The following is a 12,803-nucleotide window of genomic DNA, read 5'->3' as shown; positions in this document are numbered from 1 at the left end:
GTCCCTCACCTCTCAAATTGAGATGAATAAAAGATATATGTTTCATTTTAAAGTTAATAATAATGTACTTTTGTATTATTAATGCTAAATATAGTTTATTTAGATATCTTTGTTAAATAATTTATGAACTTATGTTTCTTGTATTTTTATGTAGAATTATGTATGAGCAATTGATGATATACATGTGCATGTTTATGTATCATTATGAAATCAAATTACATTTATAAGCGGAAAAGTTATACTGACTTAAAATATAATGATTATATGTTGCTTTAACTTGTAATTCACCTTTAATTAGGCATGGTTATAATGACACACATATATGTTTTTGGAGGCATCCCCAATAAAATTTTCAAAACCATTCAAAGGTAATTACATGAGAGAAATGTCATGTTATTTTTACTATTTTTTTTTAGATAACCTTTCTTGCGTAACAACTTGCAAATTCATTAATCATTCTCTTAAAAAAATATATTATTTGGTAGATATTGGATATCTCAATAAGAATAATTTTTTACATAGTTTTGAAACTTGACTCGGCCCAACAAATCAACACGGAATCTGGCCAATCCGGGTATGGGACTGGACTGGATCTAAGTAAAAACAATCAAGGATTTGGCTCGATGAAACCTGGTCGACCTCAACCTGGATAAATCCAGCTGACACACACACACACCCTCTCTCTTTTAATTTATTTAATATATATATGTGTGTGTGTGTGTGTGTGTGTGTGTGTGTGTAACGATGTTGTTTGGGCTTTTTACAATTAAAAAGCCAAAACAATTAACAATGAAGACAAAAATGAGAATTGAAAAAACCTAGAAATTTTCAAAACCATTTCAATCATGAAATACCACATAGGAGCAAAAAATCTGGATCACTATTTCAAATCTGCGATAGATGAAATTGATGTTACTTGTACCAACATGCCTTTTCATAGCAGCTGCTAACCATATATAGACTTTTCTTTTTCGTTTCGTCCCCCATGTTCATACATACTTTGTTTGATTGTTGTGGAATCAAATAACCACCTTACGCTACTTGTGTATTTTGCTTAGAAATAACGTCAGTTTTTTTTTTTTTTAGGTTAACCTGAGTTTTAGCCTATTTGACCCGTGATCTAATTATTATACCAGATCAGGTTTAAAAACTATAGTTTTTTAAGTTTATATAAAGGTGAAATATATTACCTGTTAGATTTTTAATATGGAGAACAACTAAAATGACAAAAAAAGTATTTAATCTTACATATTCATAAACATGTTATGTGATTAAATATACTTTAAAAGTTGTGGAAAAAATAGATGAAAAACTTTGCAAAACATACATATTTATCTAATAAAAAACAAATTCTTAGCATCAATAATATTACATAACTATATTATTTTTTGTTTTTAAATGATCGAGTATTTACAAAATTTAATTGCCTTTTAAATTTTATTTTTTATAAGATCTTAACCAATAAAGTGTCACATTCACAAGATCATGTAAATTATAAATCATCTGAATGGATGATGTCCATGATGAAGGTTAAAGTTACTTTAAATGGCAATGAAATTATATTATGGAACATATGAATAATGAATGATTTGAATCAACTTTAAAGTTGATATTTTTTTTGCTAAAATAAGATCTTAATATTGTTTTGCTATATTTTTTAAATATTAATAATCATTTTCTTATTATATGATTTAAAGCTATGAAATTATTACATATTATTTTTAACTATTTAATTATTAGTATGAGTATTTTTAATCAAATAATTTAAATTGCTTTTTATTCAATTAAAATTTTAATTATATTTTTTAGAATCTATTTGTTTTTATGTTTTAAAAAATTAAATTTGTTTTTATTTTTATTTTTTTATTTTATTTTAATATTTTTAGATTGTTTTAATATATTAATATTAAAAATATATTTTTAAAAAGTAAAAAGAATATTATTTTAATATATTTTTAAATAAAAAAAATAATTTAAAAAACAAAATGTATTGTAATCTCAAACGGCTTAAACTGACAGTAAAACACTGAATTTTTTCTAGCAGCAAAAACCATCACAACAGTCAAAACATACACTATCTAATTGAAAATCAAAAAGAATTTTACTATATTTTAAAAATATCTTGTTTTTGTGGGGGCAAGGTATCTATCATCTCTTTGTTCTATCAAAGGTTTTGTTTTCAACATAAAAACAAATCTTCTGTTTTCTCTTCATCAGATCATCGAAACGAGGTAAATCAAGCTTCTCCTTTACCCAAATTGAGATCCCATTTTAATGCCTAAAGCATGTTTATTATCTTTATTTTTTATTATATTTTCTTCTGAATTTTTCTGTCCATGTTTTGAATTATCCATTTATCTATAACAACCCTACAACGTTTTAGGGGCCTTTCGGCGGGTTTTGGCCATTTGGGTATCTTTTATTTTCATCAATCTTTGACTCCTTTTATGGGTTTCAAGAGTTTTTATCATTAACTGATAGATTCACCATAGTAGTTCATACAGGGACTCTCTCTCTATTCCTCTTGCCAGTTTTAAAATGGCTAGATTGATTCTTTCATGCAAAAGTTCCTGTCTTGCAAAGACCAGCCTCTTGGGTTTGATCACTTCAGCTCCTGTGATTACCCTTATCCCATTTTCGCATTGATTTTTATGCAACACATGCATATGTATATTATATTTGCTGGTGTTGGTAATTTAGTGTAAAGCTTTGTTTGCTGAGACTGTTATGTTGTTATTGCAATGAGTTATTAGCAGCTAAAAGGAGCATAAATGTTATTTCTTTCTGTAGCCATCATTGCACCAGCTTCATTTATGCTATATCCTTAAAAGGACTTGCTTTTACCAGTAATGTGTTACATGTGTTTTAAGTTCCTTGTTTCTATATGATTTTTAGATTTAGCTTGCTTTGAACTTTAGCTGGTGATTGTGTAATAGTTTTTTTGTAGTTTGCTCATGTATCCTTTACCGTGTTCGTTTATTTTGTGCAGCTTCAAACTATAGGCCAAGGTAGTTGCTTTCAGAACTCAGTGAGAAATATCTCGAAACACAGGGGTTTCCTCAGTTCAGAGGTTTGCATAATTTTTCCATTCCGCTTGTGACCTTGCATTTTGATAGGAAATTTGTCTATGATTATTTTGGCTTCATCTCGTCCATGTATTCTAAGTTCTGCCAGTTAATGCCCTGATTCTGAAATCATAATTTTTATCCAGGCTGCCTTTTCAAGGAAGTCTTGGCTGTCATACCCAGCATTATATGTAAGTTACACCTATTGGTTTCTTCTTGTATGTCTAAACACAATTCATCCAAGCATGTACACCATATCCCTACACACTAAGGGACAAAACCAGACTTTGGTTCTTGAGGCAGGGAAGGCTAAAGCGCAACATTACCATTTGTGGGGAGGGGGGATTGGAAGGGGCATTTTCACATGATTGTTCCAGAAACTTCTAAAAACAAGGGGGGGGGGGGTTTGAATTTTTCTTTTCTTTTCTCTTTTTTTTTAAATAAATTTGCCCCCCCTCCCTAAATTTGTCATGCACACACATATATGTACCCTGCAAAGTGTCGTGACAATTATTGAGATTTTTTTGTGATTGATTTATTCTTCTTGGTGTTGCATGCATGCATGTGACCTTATTTTGCATTCCTTGACTTTTTTTCAGAGAGATAAGCAAGGGAGAAGGAGGCTAATTTGTGCAGTCGCCACAGAACCATTACCCAAGCAAGTTGAAGAATCTAAAATGGACACTCCAAAAGAAATATTTCTCAAGGATTACAAGTTGCCTGACTATTACTTTGATTCAGTATGCAAAAAACTTAGTCAAGTTTAAAATTTAGACTGCCAGGACTGAGAATTCTTGTATATGGCTTTCATTCCTCGTGTGCTTTTGTCCTTACAATGTTAGGTGGATTTGAGTTTTTTGCTGGGCGAGGAGAAAACGATTGTTAGTTCAAAAATAACTGTTTTCCCCAGAGTTGATGGTAATTATTAAGACCATTCCTTTCTTCATAGAATTTGATGAGACATTACAAATGTTGTTCTTACAATAGCAGTTGTTGATACCAAAGCACCAACTAATCAAACTGTACTGTGGAACAGGTTCTTCTCCACTAGTTTTGGATGGAGCAGACTTGAAGTTGCTTTCAGTTAAAGTCAATGGCGAGGAACTGAAGGTATGCACTTTATATCACTGTTCCAAATGTTGGCTTAGGCTTGTGGATTTTGCAACTAAACCATATTCCAAAGCTTTTTGCTTTTTGGATGCTGTCCTATAGGAGGTTTTGAATATGCTATTCCTTTCCTTGTTATGCATTTCGCTGGTCCTAGAATGCTTACACCCAATTAGAATATTTACTTGCCATTTTGTGATCTCTTAATCCGGCTCCTTCTTTTTGACATGACCCCCCCCCCCTTTTTTTTTGGCAGAATGGAGATTATCATTTGGATTCACGCCATTTAACAATCCCATCACCACCTTCTGGTACATTTACGCTGGAAATTGTTACCGAGATATATCCCCAGAAGAACACATCATTGGAGGTACAACATATTTTATTTCTTCCTTTCACAGATACTTCTTGTTACTGTTTTGCGATTTGAAGTTACACTGCCCTTTTTCTCTCTAGGGGCTTTACAAGTCATCTGGGAACTTTTGCACTCAATGTGAAGCAGAGGGTTTCCGCAAAATTACATTTTATCAGGTTAATTCATTGGAAAACCTTTTAATTCTGTTGAGCTTTATTACTATACAACGAGAATTTATTATTTCATTTTAATTTGCTAACAGGATCGCCCTGATATAATGGCAAAATACACTGTTCGGATTGAAGCTGATAAATCTTTGTACCCAGTATTGCTGTCTAATGGAAATCTCTTGGGACAAGGAGACCTTGAGGTGACTTCACCTGCTATGCAGATTAGCCTTCTCCACCCACCAAAAAAAAAAAAAAAAATCCACTATCTAATAGTTTTATTACTGCCTCTCCGGAATGTTGCAGGGTGGTAAGCATTATGCTCTATGGGAGGATCCCTTCAAGAAACCTTGCTACTTGTTTGCGTTGGTTGCTGGACAGTTGGAGAGCAGAGACGATACATTTGTTACCTGTTCTGGTCGAAATGTGTCACTAAGAATTTGGACCCCTGCACAAGATGTACACAAGACAGCACATGCCATGTATTCGCTTAAGGCAGCCATGAAATGGGATGAGGATGTCAGTATCTTTGTCTAACCCGTTTTTTGATTATAACCTCACAGTTAATTTATTTGGGTTCTAGTATTTAAGCATACAATGCTGTCATGTAACTCTGCAAACAGGTTTTTGGTCTTGAATATGACCTGGATCTCTTTAACATTGTTGCTGTCCCCGACTTTAACATGTAAGTTACTTTCTTTTTTTAGTAAAACATGCTTATATAGTAACCTTTTATCTTGCTCGATCCATATAATGGTAACTAATACTTTTAGTTTTCATACATTTAATGATTCACATGACCTTGTTTTTTATTGATTGGCAGGGGAGCCATGGAGAACAAAAGTTTGAATGTATGCCATCTGATGTTTTCTCGAGTTCATCATCATTTATATTTGTTTATTTAAAATTCTTATTAGAAAAACAATAATTGATGATCTTATGTATCTATCTGGATTGCCTTTTGACAGATTTTCAATTCCAAACTTGTCTTGGCATCCCCAGAAACCGCTTCAGATGCAGATTATGCTGCAATTCTTGGAGTTATTGGTCATGAGGTTGGTTATGCTATAACATACGGAACATATTTTTTATATCTTAAACCTCTTGTTTAATTTGAAGGAATGTATTGTTTTGACTTGAATTTATTTTTTCTTGTTTCAATCTGCAGTATTTCCACAACTGGACAGGCAACAGGTTGGATTATAGTCGTCCTCTCTCTCTCTCTCTCTCTACTTTTTTTTTGAGTGTGCTCCAGTTTTTATCAAAGCTAAATTGATAATCCTCTCTTTGTGCCTGTGTTATTGCATTTCATCTTTAATATGAAGAGAAGTAAAATTTTTATTGTTGCAATATGTTTGTAGTGGATTTTGTTCTTTTGTTCATGGAGATGGATGCATTTTCTATTGTAAACTATGTACTATGCATTGGAACTTCAATGAAGTGATATAAATAAATGCAGAGTGACTTGTCGTGATTGGTTCCAGCTCAGCTTAAAGGAAGGTCTCACTGTATTTCGTGATCAGGTACAAGTCTCTTCTTTTCTGTATAGTAAGTGGCAATTGTATAATCACAATAGTAACTTGTTGTTTTATTTGTGAAAATGTTTCAATATTGCTAGGAGTTTTCATCTGACATGGGGAGCCGTACTGTTAAGAGGATTGCTGATGTTTCAAGGCTTCGAATTTCTCAGTTTCCTCAGGTTATTTCCTGTCCTTTTTCATGATTTTCGAAGCGAGATCAAGTTTCAATCTACCAGGTGTTTCAATTACTTGCACATTCTATAAGTTGACATATGCTTATGCTTTCTGCTTAGTTTCACAAGGATTCTGATTTAGCATGCTATGTGCAAGCACTAACAAAGCTGTTTTGTGATCATCCAGGATGCAGGTCCTATGGCTCATCCTGTGCGACCACATTCATATATCAAGGTATGAATTTACCTAATACCTTTCTTGTCAATTCTTTATCAAGCTTAATTGTTTTATTATGCACTGTATTTATGTCACTGCCTTTTTAATCTGCAGATGGACAACTTCTACACTGGTAAGTTTTTGTTGTGTGACATATTCAGTCAAAGCTTCAGAAAACACCTTACTTTCCAGTGACTTGAATTTCATATTTTTTTTATAACTTTTGTGGCTGTCTTTTGGGTTCATATGGATACGGGACTTTTTGCCGCCTACGATTTGCAGTGACGGTATGGTTTGGAAATTTGTTAATTTTGTTTAGTTTTCCTCTCACTGGGTCAGTTACCTAATTGTTCATCTTTTGTTTTTTTTTTTTCCTTCTTCTTTGCAGGTGTATGAAAAGGTAAGAAAAGTTTCCATCTTGTGTGTTGGCAACTATGCATGCAGTGTGTGGAAAAGAAGCGATACTTATGCATTGAGTTATTATTCTTGTGTATCAGGGAGCTGAAGTTGTCAGGATGTACAAGACCTTATTAGGGAGTCAAGGTTTCAGAAAGGTAGAAACGAGAATATGTCTGAGCCCCAAACTGATTGTCATGCAACAATCATCTGTACCCTAAACTGCGCATCCTGAAAAATTTATTATGAATTCATTTCCTGTTTCAGGGCATGGATCTTTATTTTAAGAGACATGATGGTCAAGCTGTGACATGTGAAGATTTTTTTGCTGCCATGCGAGATGCAAATGATGCAGATTTCGCTAATTTCTTACAATGGTATTTGATCTGTCTTTTATTTTGTTCGATTTACCCTCTGCTTTGTTTCCCCTTATGCTTAGCTTGGAATGCAATAAAATTACAGGTATTCCCAAGCTGGTACCCCTCTGGTGAAAGTTACTTCATCTTATGATGCTGCAGCTCATACTTTCACCTTAAAGTTCAGGTATACATGCTAAGAACTTTCATGTGAGAGTCATATTCTTCATTTATTAGTCTTTTGGTATGACTAACAACTCTGAATGTGGATATTCCACAGTCAAGAAGTACCACCCACTCCAGGGCAGCCAGTTAAAGAACCCATGTTCATTCCTGTGGTATCAGGGCTGCTGGATTCAAGTGGCAAGGACATGCCACTCTCCTCTGTGTATCATGATGGGGCATTAAGGTCTATTGCAAACAACAGCGAACCAGCCTATAGTACAATTCTTAGACTAACCAAGGTGAGAGCATAGTTATGAACCCATGCTTGCTTTATCTTTGTATGTTTTAGCTGTTTTCTCCTTGGATATCTTGTTAACTGTAGTTGCTTTTCAATGTTCTATATCCACATGTTTTGCCATATTTGGCCGAGAATCAAAATTGTCTTTTCAGTTTTTCCATGGTCGACACATGTTACAAGTAATTCATATGTAATAGCGGTGTTGCTGGACCTACCATTAAGATGTTAGTTAGTAGTTGAGTTTGATGGACTTCAGAATGACCTTGTTTCCCCCACATGTTAATCAACACCAATTCTACTTCTTTTGTGCGCCAAACTGATCTTAATTTTCACATGGAGGAAACTAAATGAAGACATATCATGTACATATTCACTTTGTTTATCCTCTAGGCTATTTCAGAATAGGAAAGCAGAAACACAAGTACCTGTTGTTCACAGAGAGTTGACAAGATGCCACCACCTCACCCCACCACAAAAAAAAAAAAAAAAAAAGAAAAGAAAGAAACTTATGATGTGAAATGACCCATTGATGATAATTATCATAATTTTTATTTCTCAAGGAAAAGAAAAGGAATTTGTACCACATCAATTTTAATAATAAAAAGTGCATTTGCTGCTGGTGCTGAGCAGAAAGAGGAAGAATTTGTCTTCTCTGATATACATGAACGGCCAGTACCTTCTCTATTGCGGGGTTTCAGCGCTCCAATCCGTCTTGAATCTGATCTTTCCGATAGTGATCTGTTTTTCCTCCTTGCTCATGATTCAGATGACTTCAACCGGTTCGACTTTCTTTAAGCATTTGCACCATTTTTTTTTTACATTCAAATGACTAGTGGAGAGGTTTTTGTATACCTAACATTTTTCTTTTTTCTTTTTTCTTAGTTGGGAGGCTGGACAAGTCTTAGCAAGGAAGCTGATGCTCAGCTTAGTTGTTGATTTCCAACAAGGGAAACCTTTGGTTCTGAACCCAAAGTTTGTGCAAGGGCTAAGAAGCATACTTTGTGACTCAAGTTTGGAGAAGGTACAACCAGTGTATTTTCCTCATCCACCTCCTCCCTTTTGTGGGGTGCAAGGAGGAGGTAGAAAATTTGTGCACTGAAGGTACTTAGAAGATGTATCAGTGGGACTTATATTGGTCCTTTTATTTTCCAGGAATTTATTGCAAAGGCAATAACTCTACCAGGTGAAGGAGAAATAATGGACATGATGGAAGTTGCAGATCCTGATGCTGTTCATGCTGTTCGATCTTTCATCAGGAAGCAGCTTGCTTCTGAACTGAAAGCAGATTTTCTAAGCTTGGTATGGCCAGTCACCCGGGGTTTAATTTTATTCACATTTCATGTCTTCACTTCTTGATTAATCACTGGGTGAATGATTGTGTCATACTTACAGGTTGAGAACAATAGGAGCTCAGAAGAGTATGTCTTTAACCATCCTAATATGGCCAGGCGTGCTCTGAAGAATATTGCTCTTGGTCTGTGTTTCTTGGCATCATAATGTTTGAAGTTTCTATATTGTTGTATTAAAACTACTGATTTTGCTAGTTATTTCTGTCCTGTCCTCCATTTTCAGCATATCTTGCATCACTTGAAGACCAGGAGTTAACCGAGCTTGCACTGCATGAGTACAAAACCGCCACAAATATGACTGAGCAATTTGCAGCTTTGGCCGCCATAGCCCAGAATCCTGGGAAAATTCATGATGAAGTACTAGCTGACTTCTACACCAAGTGGCAGGATGACTTTTTGGTAAGTTTCTTATTGGGTGCTCTTTATTGCTTGAAACGCATTTCACATGTTCTGTTGCTCCCTGTTTCATCAAAGAATGAACATGTTCAGTAAACAATGACTTCCACAAGGATTCTGCGTACTGTCTTTGGAAGCCATTGCAAGGAACAGAGCTTAAAAACAATTTTGTTATTTTGTTGTTGGATAATCTGTTCTCTCTCTGTCAGGTTGTGAATAAATGGTTTGCTCTTCAAGCCATGTCTGATGTTCCTGGTAATGTTGAAAATGTTCGCAACCTCTTAAGTCATCCAGCATATGATTTGCGCAATCCAAACAAGGTATGCAATCATCAAATATCATTTTATGTTTAGTTGCTTGTTTGGCTGCACCTTCATTTGTCAAAATTTCAAAGGTTTGATTGAAGCTAAACCTTTCTGTGATGTACAGGTGTACTCACTCATTGGAGGATTCTGCAGCTCTCCTGTGAATTTCCATGCAAAGGATGGGTCAGGGTACAAGTTCTTGGGAGAGATTGTGGTGCAACTGGACAAAATTAATCCTCAGGTCTGTTTTTATTACACCCATGAAATAGGAATTTAATTGCTATTATCACCATGCACGTAGGTTTAATAATTTTTTGTTGCCTTTTTATTAACCTCTGTGGATGTCAGGTGGCCTCCCGCATGGTGTCAGCCTTCTCAAGATGGAGACGTTATGACGAAACCCGGCAAAATCTTGCCAAGGTAAGCAGCTGGTGCCCTATTTGCTGTGGATGACACTTATAACCAGCCGCAAGTTTTGTCGCCGCATGCCTTTGAGATACCAGATCTGTTCTCTTGTTAATATATATCTAAATCGGCATGGTTTAATGCAGGCACAGCTGGAGATGATCGTGTCTGCCAATGGTCTGTCGGAGAATGTATTTGAGATTGCCTCAAAATGCTTAGCTGCTTGAATGCCAAAAATTTGCAGGTTGCAGGTGTTTGCCATCAGTGCTTGCTATAGTAATATAAGAAAATAAGTACGGCACATCTGCAAGATCACCATGATAACCATGTTTTGTCCTTTTTATGTCTCTTCTGTCGAGGAGAGACAGGATTCAGTAAGTTTTGAAACATATTCACATGAAATAATTCACAAATAATACCCCTGGATGCCCTTTTTCTTCTTGGTTGGATGAGCTGAATGCTACTACTGCCTTTTGCACTAGGGGATAAGTTATATTACCTCCGAGATATAAGTGTATTTTCTTTGATGCACCGACCTACGAGATGCCTACCTCATCAAATAGAGGTCCAATAATGAATCTAAATCTTGACCTAAACCCCTTGTCTGAAAAGATTTACTTGCATCATCATCGATAGGGAGGAAGTTTTGCAGGGCCAAGCTTTAGTCAACCACTACATGCTTATTATCGCCAGAAAATTAATTCAGTACTGCGAAATTACATTACATTACATTACGTGCATTGCATCCTTTGTAAGGTTCTTAATACTTACATGGCGGGTTAGATAGTTGACACGTCTCAAAACGCCCACGTTTCGCTTGTTGCCACAGTCTATGACAGCCGATGCAAATTTTAACCCCATCGTCTGGAGTCCATCAGCAACAACAGTCAAGAATAGCGAGGTGGAACATCATGGCATTTGATTATAACACGAAGAGCAGCCTAATTTGACCAAAAATATTTCCCTAATTCACTATCCGAAAAATCACGATCAATTAATGGAATCCAATCATTTAATATAAAAGAAAATGATATTTTTGTATTTTCGAGTTTAGTATTTCCCTTATTACCATTCGATCCAAATATGAAGTTGTTTGTAATAATCTTAATAACAATAAGATATTCATGCATGCTCATTGCAAGCAAATAGGAGATGAGTCATAGGATAAACTAGAATTTACATCGCTTGATTCTCAAAGACTAATTGTTATTTAAATATAAAATAATTAAAATAAATATAAACATTATAGTTTATTTCTTTTTATCTTGTTGTTAATTTCGAGATCATTTGAGTTTGCCATGCAATTCGCGTCTTATGATTTTTAAAAATATTTTTTTTATGTTTTTGGATGGTTTTGATATATTGTTGTTAAAAATATTTTTTAAACAAATTAAAAAAAAATATTATCTTAAAGCTGGATACTCTTAAACACCCTATTTTATTTAATAGAAAATGTGCTCATTAATCTTTGTTTTAGTGACCACTGTGAAGGTCAAAGGGGTAGTAGTTATCCTTTCTGTGGTTACGTTGGTTGTTGAAAAGTAGCTAGGAGAAGACGAGGACATTTTTGATAGCTTTAGACCTCCATTAATATACTCTTTATTGAATCATTAATGGAAACCTTGAAAGATATCTGAAGACTAAATGATATTTCATATTACGACCAAGGAATTATGAGAATTTTCTCTAAATCCTGATGGCCTAAACGACAGCATATCTTTGACCATTACGTACGACAATCCTTTATTCCCCCTATACACGCTAACCTCTTAGGATCATCCTCTTAATTTTAACTACGTACAGAAAGTAGATGAGTCTTGGGGGATCATACCTAGGGTAGAAGGAACACTGCTGCTTTTTTCTCTTTGGTCAAATAGATTTTCAACCTTTTCAACCTAAAAAGCACATCGCTCTTTGAATTCTTGTTTAATTTCCCCCTCGTTTCTCCATGCATCATCCAAGGAAACAGACAAAATTAAGGCAAGACAAGAGTGTGGGATACTACAAAGATATTCAACTGATGATCTTGCCTTCATTTGACCCTGTGGGTTGATGGATGCCAATATCATCATCATTGCCTCCAAGATGCAAGGTGATTGGTGGCGTCAGGTATCATGACATGACCTAGTTCGTTTGATTTAGAATAGATTTTCTAAGTTTAATTCTCCTTCAACCTTTTTTCTTTTCTGGATTATATATGATTACTTGATTTTAACCTTAGTTATATATGCACGTGCTACGAAGTGTCACGAAAAAAGCCTAGCTACTAGAAGCTTATTGTGGATATCACCTTTTATATGTATCAATCACTGCTCTCGTAAAGATGATGTAGAGGGCAATGCCTTTCCTTACAGACAGAACCCCAAGAACCTTCAAATGATTTTAGGCTTCTCTTACATGAAGTAGAAGATTTTTGACAGCAAAACAGTAGGATAAAACAACTAACTTACAGCAACAAAGTAAATACTCATAGCCCTACAGTGTATACTAGAAATTATTTGATATTGTTTTCGTTTTGATTCTGATTTT

General features: G+C 34.8%; 1 protein-coding gene across 1 annotated transcript; it reads left to right on the top strand.

The window, feature by feature from the left end:
• The first annotated feature begins 2,345 nt into the window (after nt 1-2,345).
• Nucleotides 2,346-10,716, top strand: LOC118028452 (puromycin-sensitive aminopeptidase). Its single transcript, XM_035032025.2, has 33 exons — nt 2,346-2,616; nt 2,990-3,070; nt 3,212-3,256; nt 3,665-3,805; nt 3,908-3,983; nt 4,102-4,175; nt 4,429-4,542; nt 4,629-4,703; nt 4,790-4,897; nt 5,001-5,213; nt 5,318-5,379; nt 5,518-5,545; nt 5,663-5,749; nt 5,863-5,888; nt 6,154-6,217; nt 6,313-6,393; nt 6,575-6,622; nt 6,719-6,737; nt 6,887-6,891; nt 6,993-7,004; nt 7,102-7,158; nt 7,268-7,377; nt 7,463-7,543; nt 7,637-7,820; nt 8,450-8,598; nt 8,702-8,840; nt 8,972-9,118; nt 9,212-9,293; nt 9,392-9,567; nt 9,774-9,884; nt 9,994-10,110; nt 10,218-10,289; nt 10,421-10,716. Exons 1-33 carry the CDS (start codon nt 2,539-2,541, stop codon nt 10,499-10,501), a joined length of 2,943 nt encoding a protein of 980 aa, XP_034887916.1. The 5' UTR covers nt 2,346-2,538; the 3' UTR covers nt 10,502-10,716.
• The last annotated feature ends 2,087 nt before the right edge of the window (nt 10,717-12,803 follow it).

This window comes from Populus alba, chromosome 3 (assembly GCF_005239225.2).
Source record: "Populus alba chromosome 3, ASM523922v2, whole genome shotgun sequence".
NCBI lineage: Eukaryota > Viridiplantae > Streptophyta > Magnoliopsida > Malpighiales > Salicaceae > Populus > Populus alba.
Note: the sequence above shows the minus strand (reverse complement) of the source record. Positions and strands in the feature narration are given on the sequence as shown.

Bases quoted from the DNA above. Each gene is read 5' to 3' on its own strand.
- LOC118028452 (XM_035032025.2), top strand. From the start codon at position 2,539: ATGGCTAGATTGATTCTTTCATGCAAAAGTTCCTGTCTTGCAAAGACC. The intron at 4,176-4,428 runs GTATGCACTTTA...TTTTTTTGGCAG, and splicing joins TCAATGGCGAGGAACTGAAG to AATGGAGATTATCATTTGGA. The intron at 6,394-6,574 runs GTTATTTCCTGT...GTGATCATCCAG, and splicing joins GAATTTCTCAGTTTCCTCAG to GATGCAGGTCCTATGGCTCA.